General features: G+C 38.8%; 1 protein-coding gene across 1 annotated transcript in view; it reads left to right on the plus strand.

Annotated features, from left to right (window-relative positions):
- The window catches only part of LOC310928564 (protein diaphanous homolog 3-like), a gene marked incomplete at both ends in the record, with an annotated part of 191,494 nt that overhangs the window by 82,360 nt on the left and 87,076 nt on the right, over positions 1-22,058 (plus strand). The window contains 3 exons of the mRNA XM_083891154.1: positions 1,408-1,537; positions 10,253-10,379; positions 15,631-15,793. Coding sequence (XP_083747280.1) covers positions 1,408-1,537; positions 10,253-10,379; positions 15,631-15,793 — 420 coding nt within the window. The remainder of the gene's footprint in view (positions 1-1,407; positions 1,538-10,252; positions 10,380-15,630; positions 15,794-22,058) is intronic.

Consider the following 22,058-nt stretch of genomic DNA (forward strand, 5'->3'; position numbering starts at 1 on the left):
ATGATCACCGGTGTACGTGCGAACGCAAACACTGGCCTCATACATACATATATATGATGGATTAGCTGCATTAAAATTGCAATAGTATAATCGTTAGTAAAAGTCCACGAAGGAATAACTTTTCTTTTCAGCATGTTTGTACTTTTGCTGTATTTTTTTCTTTTATTATTCTTTATTTATTTTTCTTGTTCTTGCATATTACGAGACCAAAGTGTGACTCGACGTCGAGGCAGGATATATAGAGGAAGACATCAGCCATCATGTCTTCCGCAGAGTTTGACAGCTTAATTCCATGGCACACTCCACAGCACAAGGAAATTGCACCCAACCCAATTGGAAACGGCAAAATGTTTACATTGTCAACTATGATTACTGTCCATCGAAAGTCAGCGAGAGGAACCTTTTGTGAGGAAACACTTTAGGCTTTTGAAAAAAAACGAAGAAGAAAAATATGAGGAAACAGAATTGAAATAAGAGATGAGAATGTTTGATTAGAGGAGATAATACAAACATGATTAGACCCAGCGGGGCTGAGTACACTGCTGTCTACCAATAGATCACCTAGAGCGATAAACAGCAATGCTCTCCACAGGAGGGATATTTGACGGGAATGCTGGAATTAGACTGTAAAAGAGCGATGATGGAAATTCATCAGAGAAATTGAAAAGAAAAAAAAAAAAGTCTCATGTCGGGAGAACAAGTGCACAAAAGGTTGTTCGCATTGTGAATATGCTTCTGCTGTAATATATGAAATCCTTTTAAGCCACGTCAACACTCACAGTAGAATGTTTATTCAGCGACTGGGTTTTGCACAAGCGAGGGCTGTCACTTTTTGCCCCAAAATCAAGTTCGAATTTATAATCACCCTTAATTAATTTGAATAAATCCAAACACTCCCTCCTCCCGAGCTGCCGTCACACCACATTGCTTCAGTTTCCATGACTTTATTTACAAGTTCAATCATTTTTACTAGAGCTGTCAAAAAATAGATTAATGTAAAAAATTACAATTCAAAACTTGCCAAAAATGTTTTTTTCTTTTTTCCCCCTTTTTAAGGTTTCTTCTAAAGACCTGCTGCCTTAAACTAACTCTAACTAACTCTTGGAACGGAATCGTGACATTCTGGAAGATTCCCATCTATAATTGTTACCTTATTAGCGGTGCAGCTCGGATTAAAGTGTTCGTAACATATACGATGCTTAGTAGAGCAGGATGGAATAAACACTCACTGACAACAGGAGGACGCTCCAACAGATTTTTTTTACCAGAATGTTATAATGTTATAATGTGACAATGGTCAAGACAATTGACCCAACATCATTTCTGATATTATTTGCCTGAAACACAAGTCTGTTAACCTGATCAGGATCAATCTTATCATCTTGTTGTATTTGTGTTTTCCAACAGCTAAAGGACACAAAGTCAGCAGACCAAAAGACCACTTTGCTACACTTCCTGGCACAAGTGTGTGAGGTGGAGTTTCCAGATGTGATCAAGTTTGTTGACGACCTTGAACATGTGGACCGAGCCAGCAGAGGTAACTACATTATCATATACATATTCATGGCCACTTGAGTGGTTTTGCTGTATTCATTAAACCCCAATGGTAAACAGCAGCCAAGAGATAAAACATTAAAACACATTATAAAGCTATAGATTCTGACATATAATGGATTTTTAAAGGTTGTTCGTATAACAATAGTTTTATAGCCAATCAATCAGATCCCCAAATAAATCCCCCTACACACATTCCCAAAGAAATCAGTAAACATCATGATTATCATTAAGCATTAATCAGAAATGAATACAATAGTAACAGTTTTAAAAAACATGAATGTATTTCCATACTTTTCAAATGACATCATGACTACCAGTAGTGCATCTGCTACTGGCACTCCGTGCTCTCTGTGGAGAGACCAACAAAACTATCCCTGATGTAGAAACACAATTCAGAGTCTGTTGTATGCTGTCATGTCTGTGGAGCTTCCATCTCGAGCTGTGCTCTGTTTCTTCACATCACACCACTGGGCACCGTCAGAGTCACGGTCTGCCCATTGTGGATAGGTTGTAAAATGTCCTTTTGAAGCCAATAAATCAGCTAAAACAATTAGGGCTGCAACTAAAAAAATGGAGTTACACTCAGAAGTTACACTCCAAAAGGTCAATAAAAGAACAATGATAACATCAGTGGGAACAAAAGTCATCCTGATCTTATATAAATACTCATAAAAAAACTTAAAAAAAATGAACATGCTCTGAAAGAAAATTATGATTTTGTTTGCTCCAAAGCACTGTGCATCTGTTTTTGTATCTCATGCAAGAATCACTTTGCACATTTCTATTTGATAATTTTAATACTGTGTCTACCTCCCACTCTCTGAGCCGATAGCTCAGTGTGATTATTGCTGTTATTTTGGTTTCCTGCTGGTGTCAACTTAAGTTCTTTAGCTTTCCTTTCGCACAGCGAGTTTTATCCACTGCCTGTCAAATCAAACACTCCTGGCAGTATTTACCAGCAGGGCTTTGCCAACTGGTCTCACGGATGCTAAAATTGTAATCAAATAGTTATTGGACTACTTTAACTAAAAAAGAGGAAAGAAAGGACATGGAAAAAACAAACAGCGTTTCGTTTTTCCTCTGTTTGCAACTTATTGCGACTTTGTGTGTATAAATAAAAAAAAAAGCCTAGAGTTGAGCTTTGAGCCAAATGAGAAAAGTCTTTTTTGTGTGTTATCTTCCTTTCAACATGTTGTTTAGTCAACTACGAGGCGTACTGCTAAAACTAAAAACTGAATAATATTTCAGAAAGAACGCTTTGGCCTCTTGTTTGATGGCAGCCATTAAGCGTTATGGCCTGACATAAACAATAGTAATGGTTTCATCAGTGGCAGTGGTGGATGATTGGAAAGGTGAGCCTCATGAAAGGATTATGAGCCCTTTAGTTTACCCAACCATAACAACCAACACTATCACAAACTTAATCACGTTTTAACACTGTGTCATTTCACGTCACTCATGTTTATTACACTCATGTCTGTGAAACAAAATAAGTTTTTTAATGAACTCATGAAAAAAAGATCACCACCTTTATGTCTAAAATAATTGTATTGAAAACATTACAGTACGTTTTGTTTACATTATCTAGTCATGAAAGCATGTGGGTTGGAAAGGTTCCTGTAACAGAATGTTCAGCCAAGAAAAATAGCATTTTTCCTCCTTATTCTTATATCTATCTTTTTACTTTGAACTTCACTCTTACCATTTTCCCTTTGTTGTTCTGTAAATATGCGGTCTACAGTATTTCAGCTGTGTGGTTTTTGATCTATGGTACAGACTCTGATGCCCTGATGCTTGATCTTCTTCTTCTTCAGCACAGCTGTAAAAGTTCTACTTTTTTTAATTCAGTATTTATCCAAAAACGCACAACAACCCAGTCGAATATTGAACTGAAAAACAGTGCAATTATTTGATGATGATGATGGAGATAAAATGTGTGACAACAACACAGCGTTATGACCAAAGTCTGCTGTGATGCAGGAATGCTCCAGCCCAGATAACTTGAAATATAATAAAATAAAAATAAAAATAAATATAATAATAATAATAGGATTTTTTGGACCATATCATTCAACTGTAGTCAACATATGGTTAAATGAAAATTTAATTTAACTCAGCCCACACCCCGCTTACTAAGTAAAGGTACTGTCCCCAGAGCTTTACCATACCAACCCATTTCATACTGTACCTGGTTTGGGATTTGTCAAGTATCAGTTATGGGCTATGGTAATCAGAAAATGAATATAAGTATAGGAATAGGGTTGTCTGAAATGTCTGTCACATTTTTTGTGAATGTGTTGTCGTGACGTGAGTGAAGGGAAGGCAGAGGAGTACCAAACAAAGCAGGGATATAATATGTCTCGATTGTTTAAGCTCAAACTTCTAAGGACCCTCCTGGATTTTGTTGGTGTTATGATGATACGTGTGGATAACCATGGCAATCGTCAGGCTTCTCCCAAATGGACCCTGTGACTGAGAGTCTTTGGGCAGAGCTCGTAGGTACAGAGGTGTGATGAACGGAAAGCAGAATCCTCACACACCTCTTCATGGACCCTTAAGCTGAGTGCGTATTTGCATCGGTATAGATGTGGGGCCTCTTTTCTTTTCTCGCCGTCTTACTCTGTGTTTTTGTACCATTAAGAGATGCATACGTAAATGTCTCATATCCACACTCTCTTGTGTTCAGACACACAAATCCCATTTTGTCTTTGTGGACCCTTTCTCCTGAGAGCTTCCTTTTCATCAGTTCTGACAACCATTTGGGAGGCCTGAAGACACTAAAAGGCTGCGTTACATTCATAGACACTCACCCAAGAGCTTACACGAGCATGAAAACAAGGGTGCATCGAGGTACCGATAATGATTTGCGATTCTCTCTTTTGACTGTATGTCATTCTGTCTTTTGACTGTATGTAACGTAGCCTTGATTTTTTTCCCTCCCAACCAATCCTGTTTGTTATGGTAGCATAACTGCAGCTTATTTCAGGCTTCCCATGTGTCTGTCACCTCATTTCAGCTCCTCTCTTTTCCTTTTCAACATTACCATCATTATTCCTCCTGACACGGAGAGGCAGTTCTTGCTTGCTGCTTTTCCCTGTCATATTCAATACATCTATTTGCCTGTCGCTGTCTGTCTCTTTTGTGTCTGTTCTGTATCTATTTCCCTGTGTGTATTTTGATTTACAAACCAAGCTCTCTGTCCCTTTTCTATCTTATGTCTTTTTCCTTTTGTCCCTCTCTCCAAACAATAAACAGAAGGAAGGTTCTGGCGATCCATCTGGTTTTGCTCTGTTGGACTTGGGATTTGAGTTTGTTTGAAATACACACACGGATACATAAGTGCTGGGTCATACTTACTGTGCACAGCATCTTTTGAGAGAGCCACTTCACATTTCTGCATGTCCATACATGCCTCAAGAGTTCCACACCGTAGTGCTTGATCTCTTATTCCATTCCAGTAGCAGTAATATGGCACCAGGAAGCCAACTATATTATTACTTCCTTGTATTCTTTGAGTCAGGCAAGAAGATGGAGTAGTGGCTTGCTCTGTTGTCTCAAAGCAAGGTCACTGGTTTGAACCCCGGTTTGACCGAGTGCCTTATGGAGTTTGCATGTTCTCCCCATGTGCGCACAAGTACTCCCCGGCTCTTTGCAGAGGTTAACTGGACACTTAGGTTTGAATGAGAGTGAGAATGAATGGTTGTTCGTCGTCGTGTGTTTGCCCTGCGATGACTGGCGACCTGTCCAGGGTGTACTGCACCTTTCACCCTATATCAGCTGGGATTGGCTTCAGCGTCCCCACAACTCTCATGTAGCAGTAGAAAATGTATAAATGGATACTTTGAGTGTACAAATATGTTGGTACTTGGTAGAGCAGGTTTCCAAAATTACCCTCTATTTGTTGTCCGTTTTGACCAAAATTAGAGTGTGCGAGTTGACAGAGGGTTGACCCTGGAGCAAACATCTTTAAAATTTACTCAAGCATGTCCAATTGCCTACACCTAACCACTGAAGATGACTGTGTGTGAATTGTGATGCCACAATGTGCCAGAAACCAATCAAGTCCAGAAGATAACAGCATCACCACCAATCTCTTCTTTGCCTCATGGTTCAAGGTGAAAATCACTCAACTCGCTGTCTTTCCTGTACTGCATCTTGATCCAAAATTATGAGAAGGAACTTGTATTGCTGGCAAAAGACGAAGAAGAAATTAAGTGTGGTACATCTTGAAAGTCTCGGTGCATTGTCTCGGCACTTATCCCAGGGAATACAGATTAAACATTTACTCTGGGTTTTAACCTGTGTTAAATGGGCACTGTCCATATCAACACATATAATTATCCTGTACATTTTTCTATTTTTAAAACCTACTTGATATTAAACATAGAAATGTTACTTTTTAAATCAGTTATATTTTACATTAAAGAAAACCGCCAAAGTATGCACATTGAATAGCCGTTTTCTTTTTCTTATTCAAGATGTCAATGACACTGATAACATGACTTTTAGAGGTACCATGTTTAACGATAGTATCATACCATACCTTGTATGTGTCTAGAACGAGCACATTGAGTGTAGTGTTTCTGAATTACAATTTCTCGTAGCCAATGGCAATATATTTTTAGTCACACATGTCTGTCAGGCACGTCTGCGTTTTCCAGTCTCTTGATTTCCATAAATCAAAGGATGATCTATAGGGGATCTGAGTGTGTGTGAAGCGAGGCTGTTTTGTGGATATGTGCTTATAGCACCGTGGGATTGAAGATTAATAAAAGGATGTCAATGGGGGATTTGACCTCAGCAAATATTCCAATCATTCTGCTAAAACATCCTATATCTATCTTAAACCTCTCTGGACCACAGAAGCATTCAGGACCATAAAGATCACTCAAAAGTATTGCTACTAGCAATATCAATAATATATCTGTGTTCATGGAGGACCCCACACCTGACAAATAACTTGAGTCGGCTCCTTGCATTACCAGCAGTCTCAATAGAGAAGTCTCCATATGTTAGACTGGAATTTATTACGTTTGGTGGTTTTATTCACCTGCTGGAATCTTCTCAGCATCACAGTCTCCCTTAACGGAAACCCTTGCAAGTCCTCTTCCACTGCTGTGGCGTTGTTTTATACGTGACACAAACACACTGGATCCTCTCGTCAGCCACCAAACACAGGGACTTCTGCACCATGGCGATGGGCCACGGTGTATTACATTATGTTCCCGAAAGATAGGTGGTAAATGCGTCGGCACAAACATGTCATTAATAGTTTGTGTTTATCATTTTTTTTTAGACTTATCTGAACATGTTGCAACTTTATGCACACATTTGCTCTTGTCACAATTTATGTTGCAATTTGGGTCATGATAGATTGCTGGTCCCCACGTAATTTTATTTGACACAGAAAACCAATGTTGAGTCATTCCCGTTGTCTCATGTGACGCATGTGTGTTAAAACACCCACATCTGTCTGTTTTTGCGAGACATTTGTGTGTCTTTGACTAAATCTCTGTGTGTTGCGCTTTTCTCAGTCACTGCATCATCACTAGGATCGAATCAGACACTGTCTGGCTTCCTTTCATGTACGCATCCTGCCCACACCTCCTTCAACACAGCTTGTTTTCTTGGTTAAAAGAAGGCTTTTAAGAAAAAGAGCCACATATATTTAAAAAAAAAAAGAAGGGAACATGATAGAACAGGTAAAGTCTCACTTTCTGATGGCAAATCAAACACGATTATTATTATATCTGGTCAGACTTGTAGTTATTAGTGACTGTCAACAGAATCCAAAGAAAAAAGTGTTTTGTTTCAAGTCTAATAGGCAGTACAGTACAAATATGTTTTTCTGTTGTGCTTTCTGTCTTAACTGACAATTCTAATCATATTTGTAGTTTGTTTATTTTTCAGGAGCAAAGATGTTCATTCAGCTATAATGATATATATTTTTGTGCGTCATATATAGTCATAATCACACAGTCCTGTCGCTTAATTAACTAATCTATTAATCAGTAATGAAAGTGACCTCATCATTAAAGTTGAGCATGTCTATCGAAAATACATTTATTTTGTTAAACATTCGAAAACACCAGTACATGTGAGCTAGAGAAAGTAATGCAGTGTTCACAGTGTGTTGAGCGAGCAGCTCATGAGATGCATTCAAAGGCCCTGGTAAATGTCATCACTTCTGCAGCATCTATGGCATGTTAAACTTGTTTACATACAAATTCAATGTACTGGCATGAATTTCATGTGGGCCCCGCTGTGTGGTTGGTGCCATCGTTGTGATAGTTGTGACAATCGCTCCAAGCTCTTGGGGACTCTGACCCTAGGTTGGCATGTCCAAAGTCCGGCCTGCGGCCCAATCACAGCCCTCAGTGAGATTTTGTATGTGCCACCTACTTCAGTTTTATGATGTATTAGTGATGGCCCTGGGATGTAGTAGGACAGAAAATAGGCTTCAATCACGAGTCATCCCCATAATTTGTGCTTTGAAACCAGAGCTGTGACTGACTGAAAATACAATTATTATAAAATAGTAACTTATAATGTTTAAGAAGGTCTGAAGGTCCATTGGACCCCGGAAATCTTCACATTGTCAAATTGGCCCCCATTAAAAAAAAAAGGTTTGGACACCCCTGCTCTATAGTGTACATTCTATCCATTGCTGTTTTATACTCTTGTGCAGACCCAAACAAAACACTTAAACACAGGCATTAGATAAAGGCAGTCTGTATGAGACTAGCTAGTGGTGACAAGAAGTAAGTGGTTGCCTTTTACCTCGCAAAGGTCCACACTGTAATTCACCTTTTAGACGTGCACATTCTTCCCCGACCATTTTTAATGTTAGTCATTTCTTGATCGTCATGGTCTTTTTTTCCCCTGCTCATCTTCACTGACACTAACAGTTAAGTCGGTTGAAGGCACTGAAAATGCCAAAGCACACCCCCTCCATTAAAAAGCTTCAGAGACTATATTGCATCTACTGATGTCTCAATCAGAGCTGTATTCACAGAGCAACTGCTCTGCACTGACCAGCTGTTAAGGCTGATTTTTATTTTGGTAAGAAATCACCGTGCCAATGTTTGTAGGACAAATACCAAAACAAAACAGCAGACACTTGTTTAAGCAATGTTTATCGTTCTCATGCAGAAGAGGTGTTTTTCCTTCAGGATTAGTACGCAATCTGGGAAAGAAAAATACACTGATTGTGTATTTAAATCGTCCTGTGACATGTGGCAAAAGTGAGTCATGATTAAATGTGCCACTTATGTTCATATGTACTTATAAATCACAAGTTAATGATGATTAAACATTTTGTCAAAAGTGTGTGCATTTAGATCTAATCTAGGTAGTTTGAAATAAGATCACATTTTAGATAAAGATTTTACACATGATATATATTGGAAAATATTTCTACGGAGCCCCCGAAGTGACGAAAAAATTAATAAAAAAATGTAAATCTCCAAAAAAAAAAAAATTTGAATTTTTTTTTTTCATGTCACTTCGGGGGCTCCGTATATTTTGAATATACCTGATCACGTTCCTATTATTAGCATCTGTACCACAAAATATCATGTCTGAGAAACGTTAGAGTACCAAAGACTCACTGGGATCAAAAAATAAAACAAAGCAGTATCTCAAAAGAGGTACCTTGAGTTACACTGTGAGAAACGGGAATATAATAGTATAAAATGTATAATATTGCACATAAACATTTGTAATTATTCACTTTATTCTCTTTGTGGTGTGTGCGTGAAAACAGGTTGGGAAAAGAATGTAAAACTATTTGCACTTCATTAAACTTGAGGTTTCAAGGACAACATCTTTAACTTCAACACGCTTTCAGAACATTACCAGTAAAGATGTTTGACTGAAAAAGTGTGTGTGTGTGTGTATCTTCCCATCAGTGTGGGGTTTATGATATAAGCGCAGTAAGAAGTATAGCTGCATTGAAGTTCTCTCTCTTCTGTGATGATCAAGGGAAATTTGAAAACCACTTTAAAATAAGCAGCTTAAGCTTTTTTTTTTGTCAAGCAGAGTCTAATCAGGGTAATTTAAGCCACATGCTGTATTCAGTGACTAGCTTAAAGTGTCAGCCATGACCAACTTAACAGAAAGGAAGGCTCCGTGTTCTCCTGCTCCATCACCTAGTATGTGATTCATGAACCTGTTGGTGGCTGACTGAAGAAAAAGGAGGCAGCAGTGTTTTTTTTAATCTGATTTATTCTTTTCCTTTTACTGAAAAGCCGTAAGAACAGTGTTCACTTTCACTGCTGTGTGTTTGCCACTGTATTCTTACATCAAATGACATGTTTACAACACACATGAAAGCATAGGATAGGTAAGCAGTGAACAGTGTACTTTCACTTGATGTTTATTTATTTATATATATTTATTTTTCTTCCCCTATTCATTGTTTATTCCCATTGTGTTTTGCAGCGTGTGAGCCTATAATAAGCATGCAATTGAACTGGCTTCTATCTCCCTTTTTTTTTTTTTTGTGCGTGTGCATGTGCGTTTTCTTTTTTTTTCCATGTTGTTTTTCTCCGACTCTTGCAAAACATCAGAATAATAACACATTGATTGTACCTGTAATTGAGTTGTCCTCTCTCTGTTCCTTCACATTTAGGTGTGTTTGAGGGTGCCTTAACACGTGTGTGTGTGTCTGTGTGTGTGTGTGTGTGTGTGTCAGTGTCTGCAGAGAATCTGGAAAAGAGCCTGAGGCAGATGGAGAAGCAGCTGCTGCAGCTGGAGAGAGACCTGGAGACTTTCTCCTCCCCTGATGACCCCAGTGACATGTTCCTCACAAAAATGGCAATATCCTTTTTATAATTTTAACAGTGCTCATCATATATCCATCCAGGCCACGACTTTGCTCTGTGAGTTTCTCCTCTTCACACATTATATATGTAATCAAGCCAAGGCCGTAGTCTGACTAATACATGGAATCGGCCAACTTGCCGTTGGCCATGTATGTCTGACGCTTCTGTAGGTGGCGCTGTATCTCTCTATAACGTGTGCATGTTGAATTGAATTGAGAGCAGGGCCGTAGCTAGACCAGCTCCGTGTTTGTGAACAGTATGTCATTATAGCGCGACCAGGATGGTGAAAATGATGCTTCTCATGTGTGTTAAACAAGTTGTTGCGAGACCAGAGTATTTACCTTAAAGCGGACCTAGACCGGAAGTTCCAATTAACGCTGTTTTTTAGTGTGTATCTGCGTCATTACCTCGTTTATGAAGCCCTGAAGGTTCTAAACAAACAGTTCAGCCACTGCGGAGAACGCTGTGTTTTATTGTAATCTCGGGCTCAGTGAGATCTCTGAATAAACCCGGTCCGGTTACGTAAACAACGGTTCTCCGGAACAGCAGATCGTCCTGCTCCGGGCACATCCAGTTGCGTATATTGAACCGCAGAAGAAGAATAACGTCCGTTGTGGAGGTGTTTCACGAGCGACAGTGTCTTCTGACTCTGGGTCTGACTCCGGGTCAGAGTCATAAAAGGGACTGCGTTGGGGTCGTGAAGAAGCTATTTTTTAACATCGTTAAAACAATGTTTTGATAATGAGTAGCAGTGCATCCACCGTTCCAGAGGGGAGAGCTGTGCTTCTGAGAGCGGGTGTGCTGGCCAATCACAAGACTCTGTCTTCTGGGTGAGAGAGTTGAGTCTCAAATCTCGCGGCTGAGAAACACCGTCGGAAAAGAGTATTTCTATAGACTCGTTTACAGCAACTAGGAGGATTTTGACCATAAAAACAAGTTAATGTATGTTAGTAGACCTCCATAACTAACATATATGTGCAACAGGACCACTCTATGTGAGCTTTAATATTCCGTACAAACACTGATGAGCGGTAAGAATGTAAACAATATTCACCTGCTCCAGTCCCCACAAAAGTATGTACGTGTATTTGTGTGTGTGTGTGTGTGTATATGGTGCAGTGGACGCACACAAAAACTCTCTTACATGGAGACCAAAGTGGTGAATGTGAATGTTTCTTGAACAGGTTTGATAGGGATGACCTAGGGAAAAGGTTGGAGAGGGAGAATTTGGCCGAAGCCTCCTGTTGTTTTTCTGTTGCTGCCTTTTTCTTTTATTATTCTCCATCATGGCTCAAGCAAATAGAACTATAGCAGTCTATTGTGTGATGCAAATTTCACTTCATCAAATCAGCAATTAAAAGGAACGTGAATATGAAATTTCTCTTTAGTGTTGGCATCTTGTCACTGTCCTCTTTGGATGTCGACATCCTCTGCTGACAGCTGTCAGGGTATGTCTCAAATCTGGTGTGTAGCTATGTGTTCAATAATGCACCCTGAACTGAACCTCCTTCATGTAGTTTTGATCAGTAGCCTCAGGGTTGGGGCCACTGATGGATTGTGTTGTTAGTAGTTAGCAGAGAACTCGAGGTGGAACACACACACAAAAAAAAGCTGAGAATGGATTTGACTGTCTTTCACTGCTTTGCTTTCCAACTCCAGGTGCTTGTCTTTTTTTTACAGCTGGGCTGATTAAAAATCCCGAGTATCATGGCATGAATTCCATCCACAGAAAAACACGGTTTAAAGATAATAATGATATTAAACTGAAGTGAACAAAAATGCATCCTTTTCACCACAGTCCGCCATCATCAACACTGTCAACTTCTTTTTCACCCACTAACCTCTTTTCATGTTACTCTCATTCCTGTGATGAGCTCCACTATGAGGATTCGTGAATATGTGATCGTCAGATTGGCTGGAAAATGAGTTTACAGCCACAATTTTGTAAGTCAAAATGTTGGCGTTTGGCGACAGCATATTGATAATCATATCTCTCCAGTCAGGATGAAAATATATTTGCGACATGGACATTTTGTCCCAACCCAAGACGAACTGTATTTCCTTTCTGGAAAGAAACGATGCATTTGATCAAAGTTGTGATCTTTTACATTACATGTCATTTAGCAGATTCTATTATCCAAAGCAACCTAGTCTTTGCATACAGGGGTAGTAGTCTTAACCACTGAGCTATATGATTTTTGCATTTATCAAAACTCTTAATGTACTTTTGAATTAAAATTGGCAAGTCATGTTTGTATAAGATATTACACATAGGTTTAGAGTCATGCTTTATTTTATTAAGTCCCTGAGCTGCATTCTATTTGTAGGGAACTCAGAACTTTGAATTTTTTGCTTGATTTTAACTCTGAACCTTGCATACCCACACCAGAGTTCAGGACTGTGCGGCTGCTACCATACACTTACTGTTACTGTTACCGGTAATTGCACTTTTTTCATATTCGTTTCACAGTAATTTATTATTGTTGATTTTTAATTGTAGACATGTTGTTCCTACGCTGTATGTGTGTGCAAAATACCATGTCGAGGGACATTATTGAGTGGTATTGCTAACAATGGCTAACCTGAGATAATGTTTATGTTTCCGACTTCTTAACTGGAACGCCATGAACGCAGTGGTGAAATCATTTCCAGTTCTGACTTCCGAGATTTGATGTAAACTACAAAAGCTTTGAAGACATCAAGTGCAAGGACACTAGATAGAACACTTGGTCAGAGACAAAGACTTTTCCTCTTTAATTATTCTTCTCTGCCAATTCTGGAGGCTTTTTTGAACCAGATCCCATTGATTTTTTTTACACAAAGCGTGTCGATGGTGTTGGTGTCAATTGAGGCAAACAACTCTTAGAGTCACCAGCAGAACTCTGTCACACTGGTAACTGAACATTCCAGTTGAGTTTGAAGTTGAAGTGTTTCATGGTTAAGTGTTGTACTGAACTCAGTGAAGGTGGTTAAATTAGGACAGGAAAAACAGGGGGATAACAAGCAAATGAAGAATGGAAGACATACATAATGTAGAGGAGAAAGGCGGTGGGTGAAGAAAGAATGAACAGGAACTCTTGATAATGAGCAGCAGTGGAGCACAACTTTCTTCAGAATAGTAAAGAAGTCAAGAGAGGGCAAACTTGAGGAGAGATTTTTTTTGCCCCCTAAGATACTAATCATCCTTGGCTCTCAGCGTTGTCTTCGTTTCTCTATCTCTTACTTTCCATCACCTGCTCAGCCTCATCCTTATGTCTCTTCTCCCCCCATAGCCTGGCTTTGAAAGATATTACAGACGAGTCAATCTGTGAACAGTGCCTCCTGAACCGCATTCACCCAGCTGTGAATAGGTAGTCTAATGGCCAGCCAGATTCAACTGAGACCAGACTTCAAATGGGTCTATCAACTCAGTCATAAATTACTGCCCACATACTTCTGATACCACAGACATACAGACACTCAGGCTGCTTATCTGCCATGAGACAAAGATTTCATGGTTTCATTAACACGCTTTCTAGTCAGCAGCACGTCTTCTGGTGCCAAGGCCCGATTGTATCCACTCTGATTTTTTTTTTTTTCTTCCATCATACCTTTTTTCTTTCACTTTTTGAGCATTATTTTTAGAACTTTGCTATTCACAAAATCTCACCAAACTTGGTATGCACTCCAGGATCTGAGCCTTTTTTTTTTTTTTTAGAGTGATCCAATTAATTCTGTACGAGTAATAGTTAAAAACATATTTTGTGTTCCCACAACTTCCCACCCCGCTTCCGCCTACACCCAATCACCGTACTTTGATCTGTATGTGGGTTACCACGGCAACCACGGTAATAAATTACAATCTTGAATTGTCTTTGTTAAAAGAACACAACACTGTGTGGCGTTCACTTGGTTTGGATAATACCAAAGATGTCCATCTGTATAACAATAATAAAGACCGAGGTCAACAGATAGAAAGAGAAAGCGCAATCTAGTGCGAACACATTCAAATTAACGTTGAAATTAGGCTTTTGACACATAATTCCTACAACATTCGTTGGCTCACCCTCAAACTCACTCAGGCATTTCTATATCGGTCTAAGTTATCTGTAACCTGGACAGTCCGCCACCTAAAAGCAACAGGAAGTACGCTTTCATTGACAAACACCATTAAATCTACATACATACAGAAATTTTTTTTTGTAAACTATTTTGTGAAATATTTTTTGGGGAAAAAAGCTGAAATTTTTTTTTTTTTGAAAATTAATTTTTTTTTGAAAAAAACAACTTTTGAATTATTTTTTTGGGAAAAAAGAATCCAGAAAACTTATACAATTTTTTTGTGTTTTTCATTGAAACTCACACATTCAATTACCGCACATTATGTATGGAGTGTATTTCTGATTCATTTCATGTTATATTCATTGAAAAAAAGTGCTTTTCCTTCAAAAATAAGGACATTTCTAAGTGACCCCAAACTTTTGAACGACAGTGTTACATTCAAACCACTGTCATAGCTTTCAGGGTGTGGCCTACGTTTGCTTTATTCTGACATAAATTATTGATGCTCTTTCTCTTGCGACACTCAATTGCCATCATGGTTGCTCCACCAAGCTTTCTTTTCTTTCTTTTTTTTTTGAATTTAGCCACAGCAAAAATGTACTTTTTCCAATAAGGCACTCACTCGTCAAACTTTGTCCACATTTCAGAACGATGAGCCACAAGTGCCGGCTTGTGTGAGAAAAAGGAGAAACGACGACAATAAGCTGAAGAGAGTGGGGTTAGAAGAAAAAAGCTTAAGAAACTCCTCAATAAATGTGCCAAACTCAGCAATGTGTTTAAAACGGCTTTGCAGAAGTGCCAGAAGTTGATAAGGGGATAAGACACAGTGCACACAGTCTCCCATGATGTTTGGGCTATGATACACATTAAGTGCTGTGTTCAATAAAACATGACACATAGTGATGGAACGAACGTCTGAGATCCAGTTTATTTCGTTTCTGAGCCGAAGCAGCAGTACAATAGTAGTTTACTGTCAGAGGTGAAGAAGAGGCAGAACTCTGCAACCTCTAGAGAGGACAGGCAGGGTCTAGATCTCCATCGTCCAAACTAGTCAATTTTGAAGCATGACCTTGCACATATTTTTGTCTCAGATATTTGCTGCATCTTTCCCCCCTCTTACAAATGACTTGCACTGCTTAGTATCTTCCATTTAATGTATACTTAATGCGTGATGGCTGTGTTTATGACCTTGACCACATCCTCACAGCTTCAGCAAGGTTGCGCGGGAGCAGTACGGCAAGCTGGAAATCATGCACAGCAACATGGAGACGCTGTATCGGAACGTGCTGGAGTACTTTGCAATTGACCCCAAGAAGACCTCTGTGGAGGAGCTGTTCACCGATCTCAGCAACTTCCGTTCCATGTTCGCTGTGAGTACGCCGCGCTGTACATTGACCCATGAATACTCTTTCTGAGCCTCTCATGCGGGGAAGTGAACAATTAATTAAAGCTCGAGTCCGTATATGCTATTTGTTGAAATTCTCTTCCCGTCTGGTTATTAATCAATAAATAATGTTGTCCAGGGGGGAAAAAATCCAATGTAGAACAGTTCTGGCAAAGCTGCAGCTGATGTATCCCACACAGGGTAGAGAGCTTCAATGACACTGACTACATCATGTCTAAATCAGCTGCCAGCAAACATTAACATCAGTAAATGACACATAACCTGTCATGTTTATTACAGTATTGTGAGGCTACAGACAGTGGAATATTTTATATTACGTTATTTTTTTTCCCCCAGATAACTTTACTTATTGAATGAAGAGGATTTTAAACAGATTAGATAAAAAGTATTATCACATAATTTGTAAACACACCATGATATCACTGATCACTAAAGCAGTAGTCTGAATAGGCTGCTACCGACCTACTACTTCTAAGCTCTCATCCTCTCCTCAATTTTTTAAATAATTTGTTTGCACAATGAAGTCAATTTATATCTACATCTGTTGTGACTTGAGTATGCAGAATATTACGTCAATTTAATTACAAAAGAGCCTAAAAGACACCTCTGCAGTTGGGCACAGGGAAGAACCTATTGGTACTGGTAACCAGCCAAAGCACTCCCAATACATTGGCATATTGGATATCAGCGAAAAGTCCAATATACTCTTATTGAAAACAAATGACACTCAAGCTTTAGCACATTTCTTCAAATGTGATATTCAGTATCACAATAGTATCTACTGGTAGTCACATGTTACAGTTTACTATAAATGTGTTGGTTTTGAGGATTAGGTGAATTGGTCACTCTAAATTGATCGTAGGTGTGAGAGTGTGAGTGAATGGTTGTTTGTCTCTATATGTGGCCCTGCGATGGACTGGCGAACTGTCCAGGGTGTACTCCACCTATCGCCCTATGTTAACTGAGATAGGCACAACACCCCCCACGACCCTCCGGTGGAGGATACAGTGGTAGATGATGGCTGGATGGATGTTGGTTTTGAAAGAATGCTTTCACTGTGTGAGGTAGAATATTACCCATCATACTATAATGTTTGGATTATCCTGTATGTGTTTGGTGTCTTTTATACACTCATTTAGCTAAAACTATTTGGCCAATGAGGCTGACATTGGGACATATTTCACTCTCAGGTGCAATAGAACCTTCATGACAGGTTCACAGAGATTGAAAGAGAAGCCATCTCATGAGAAACAGAAGAGATTTGCATGTTCTTTACAGCTAAAACTATGATGTCTGACAGAGAAACACAGTAGCATGAGTGAGTGAGAACATGGCAACGTTTTTGGATCATCATGAAGCTATGACAGGCTGCCAGAGTCTGGATAATTAATGAGACACACTGATTTAGTTATTATATAGCACTGGTCCCTGTAGAAGAAGACTTCATGTTATGATGATTGAAATATAGTATTTAATAACATGATAGATACAGTCACATGTATTATCTTTTATGTATTAATTATGATCTCTCTATATTATATCACCTCACTGGAAGCTTTGCCACACACACTGTGTTTACAAGGAGTTTGCAATTGTTTCATTAAAACATGACATTATTGGGGAGGCCTCACGAGTTTGAGAGCTCTGCTTTGTTATTAAGTAACATAATATGTAATGTATTTTTTTTAAATTTGAGAAGAGTTCTTGCCAAAGTTGTATTCTTTGTGGTTTAATGTAAAGCAGAACAGTGCTAGTCCTGTGTAGTCCAGTCCCACCCAGACGTTTATGTCATGACTGACTCTGTGGCCTTATCAGTCTGCGTCGACTGTGGAGCTGTGGAGACGCACTGTGTCTAATCAGCAGGATTAGTGGCACAGACCACTGGGTGCAATAGATAATGGTAGCTAATTAGCCTGCCCAAGTTTCTGCCCTGCCCCCAACTTAACATCTACTACACAAATGGATTTCCATGCCTCTTTGTCTTTTTCCCCCCTCTGCACTGTCATTATTTCTGCTTTAGATTTGCATGCACTCTAAGGATTTTCCTTTGAGAGTGCTGGTGGAGTGTTCGTATTCCTGCTTTATGTCTAACATCCAGAATTGTATTAGTGTCATCAAGCACCAGGCCTGCAATGCAAGGTTATCTTCCACTCAGATGCCATTATTCTTAAATTAGCCTAATCTTTTTGGTTATTTGAGATGGCATAATTTGGTAAATAACACGAGAAGCCAAACATAGCATTTTATTAACCTTGCAAAGCCTCAGTATTGTAATTTTAATAATGGCAAAAATTAGAGCTAAATAAAGTAGAAATGGAGAAAGAAAAAAATACAGTTGAACACAGTTCTTTCTCAGCTCAGTGAGCAAGATTTAGAGGCAATGTAATGTCACAGTTAAGGCTGTCATCATTAATGCGTTAATCGTAATTAATTAAAGGGCCAAACACAATGCAATATTTAAAGGTGCCATATGTAAGAATGTGGCCAAAAACAGTTACTACATTCAAATTCAAAATACAGAGGTCTTTTAGGTTTCGTTTTCTGACGTAACTGGCAACCCGTGGTTGCTCGGCAACTGAGACTCTACTGACTGCAATGATTGGTAGACGGCGGTAGGTGGCGCCACATGCCAAAACATGAGTTCAAAACATAAACATGATTTGCAGTCTGCAAAATATTTTTTTTAATGCAAATATTTTGGCTGTACTGTTGTTGTTGGTGAGTTCAGTTTGTTATATGAACATTATTCCTGAGTCTCTGTGACATATTAGGAGGATTTTATGGCCAGTTGCTATAGATTTATTACATAATGCACCTTTAAAAAAAAAAAAATCACCATAATCGCGTAGCACCTCTTGTACCAGTGCTGTTCACACAGTGAATGTATCTGCTGCTCTGTTTTACGTAGGTTTTGGCTTTGAAAATTGCTGGAATATTATGCTATATTATACATGGACTAGCCTTGCAGTATCTCAAGTAGAGCAAACTTAGTATACCTTGATGTGAGATCCATATTTATGCCATGATTCATCTGAAGGTGAAAATATTTCAGCACTGTCCTGCTTGCATATTAGCACCTGTTTTTTCTTGAGCACATTTAACCTTTAGCCAAAGTGTTTCTTTAGTCCTGCCTTCTTCCTTGCTTATTTATGCTGTCTTCTCAGTGTCTGCAAAGCTGAGACTGAAGTACCTGCAGTTTTTCTACAGTCTTCAGGGGCTCGAGGAAATTCACAGCCTGTCAGAAAAAAAAAAATGTTCCCAGTTGCATTGCTTTTAACCTGGCTATTCTTTTCTTCTACTTTTTTTTTAACCTCAGCTATTGATCCTCAAACCTCTTTGCTCTGATCCTTGCCTCTCCGTAATAGCTGTAACCCAGTCCACCACAACCTTTGTTCATATGTGAATCTGACCCAGAGCAAACGATACAAACCTCCATCTGCTCTATGCGTTATTTTCTTTTCTTTATTTTTTTTTTTTTAAAGATTTATTGTTTTGGCCTTTTTGCCTTCATTGATGGAGACAGTAACAGTTGAGACGGACAGGAAAGCACGAAAGGCCAAGGCCAGTCCACGTTATCTGAAGATCACATACACAGTTGCAGTTTTAAAAGACATGCTTGAGCCTTACATGTGTTGTTCGAGTAAAACTCATCGACATCTTGCTAATGTTGCGTTCCATTTGTTGTCGGAGCTCAGAATTTCTGAGGTCAATTCGGATTACCGTCTCGGAAACTCGGTGCAACTTCACGCACCCTTGCCTTGCACCCCTGGGTGTGTGGCTACGCCTGGGATTGTTGGCGGCCGTGTTTCCTGCCCTGAGCGACTGCTGCACATTTGGATCCTTACCCCCTCAAATATACACTTAAACGTGCATTCACAGACATACGCAGGTACCAAAAAAGCACCAGGTACCAGATACTGTCCCTAATGTCAAAAGAAACACGTAGACTCGAGTGGAGTCAAGCTGAGTAGTGCTACAACTGTATAATGGAAAAACCCAATAATATTTAAGACCAACTTTCAGTCGCATTCCAGTCCAAATGCATTCCAATAAGCACAGAATTTGACATACTGTAACTGGTGGTGCCTTAAATTGTTGCATAGCAGTGCAGTTGCTACATGGTTCAGTCTCTGGCCATGCACAAATGTTTGTGTTCAGACCAAACAAAACGCTTTAATGACTATGCCAGTGAGGGCTAGACTAGCCTGAAATGGTCAAAACTCTCAAGGGAGCCATTTATTCCCCTTTTGATAGGTCAAGGTATAAGCAGCTTTACACTCTTAGCAATTTGGTCAAATTGTCACATCATGCAGGCATGTCTTTGGAGAAGCCAAGGCCAGGTCAATGAACATAGGCTTATAGTAAATCTCAGCATAACTCATAACCTCTCGGTTAAATCTGTGTCAGCGTTTACCCTGCCGTGCCATGGCCCGTGTTAATAGGTGTGCACTGTTTTTCAACCAAGTCAGCTTAGCCTTGAACTGTGTTGCTCAAATAATATATGTTTGGTGTGCGTAAGAATGTCTGTAGAGGTTTTTTATTATTATTATTTCATTTTATATTGGAAGCTGCTTAGGTTTTTTTTTATCCACAGATACACACACTGATACACACACACACACATACAGCATGCTCAGTCACCCATAGGAAGGAGACCCAGGGCGAGGCCGTACATCTGACAGGAATCCAATTGAGCGTGTCTAATGGCGGACATCCAGGAGAGGCGGAGAGGGGTGGGTGAGGGTGGGGGGGCAGCAGACCTGCAGTGATGAAGGAGAGCGGACGGCAATTTCCTTAGAGAGCTGCTTTTCCCTCTCCTTCCACTCTCTCATTTCAACATTACGGTTACAAAAAAATAATGCTTTGTCAGAGAGCAAAGAAAAAAAAAATACATGACTCTTCATATTTTCTATCTCTTCTTCATTATTTCTCAAAATCAATTCCGCTTCAGTTTAGTTTTCATTATTTCTCAGTGTCTAGACCAGTCTGGCCTTTTAAATTCATTCAATGTCACATTTTTTTTTTTCTTACTAATTTATGTCCTGAACAGTTTATTAAATACTGCTCTATTATGTTTGTGAGGTTTAATAGTCTTTAGGTTTTTTTTTTTATATTGTATCTATATTATGATATAGATGATAATAATGATAATCATCATATACTGCATATTATACATTTGTTAAATGCATTGAATATTATTAAGTAAAATTTATATATACTGAGAATATTTTTAAAAAGTCACTTAATAACACTTAAAAAAAAAAATTCTGCCTAATTATTTGTGTTGTAGCAGAATTTTACAATATTTATAGTCAATGTCATTGTTTTTAAAACGTAAATATCCTTTATCTAACATTAAAAAGCACAAAGAAATAAACCAGGTATTATCTGAAATGAAAGGTCATAAGTGTATTTTAAGATCATGCGATACAGATCTTAAACAGTATATATTTTATTTTAGAGTGTATTTATAGTGCATTGTCACTGTCCTTTGAGAAGCACAAACATCTCAAAAGAAGACTTTTTATGAGTCCAGAGAAACAACCTATGTGCAAATGTATATCCCGATATATCTCGTATATCGGGATATTGACAAAATATATCCAGATATTATTTATAAGCCACATCACCCCGCCTTACAGAAATATTCATTTGATTTATATCGTGATAAATACCCATAAAGATCCATTAGTTACAGATTAGTAGTCTATGTTTGTTTGTCACTGGCTGGTTTGTCACTCAGTCTACCCCTTAAATCTGCATTTAAATAATATATATATATATATATTTTTTTTAAAAGATGTATTGTTGTGACATTTCCTACAAATATGTATGCATACAATTATGCAGATTCAGGTCAGAAATGTACATTAATATTCAGAATAAATATCTCAGTGGAGGAAAAGGTATTCCCAGTAATTTTGCCATTAGAAGAGCTAAAAAGTTAACTTTTGTTTTTCAGATTGAGTGAGCAGTATTTCCTACCCTGTGGATGAACAAGGTCAGGGGGGGAAAAAGGGCTGAGTGGTTCAAGTTGACAGAAAGGCTATGAAAGGTTGGATATCTGTTCTTTAAAGTTGTCCTCAGCAGAAAACCATTTTGGAATACAGCTTGAGGTGGAGGAGCAAGAAGAGAGACATGAGCAGAAATATGAGGCTGCAGTTATAACTGTATAACACACAGAGGTTGATCTACTCAGTCTCAGTTTTTGCTGAGGCACGCTGAGGTTG

This window comes from Microchirus variegatus (assembly GCF_963457635.1).
Source record: "Microchirus variegatus genome assembly, chromosome: 6".
Lineage (NCBI taxonomy): Eukaryota > Metazoa > Chordata > Actinopteri > Pleuronectiformes > Soleidae > Microchirus > Microchirus variegatus.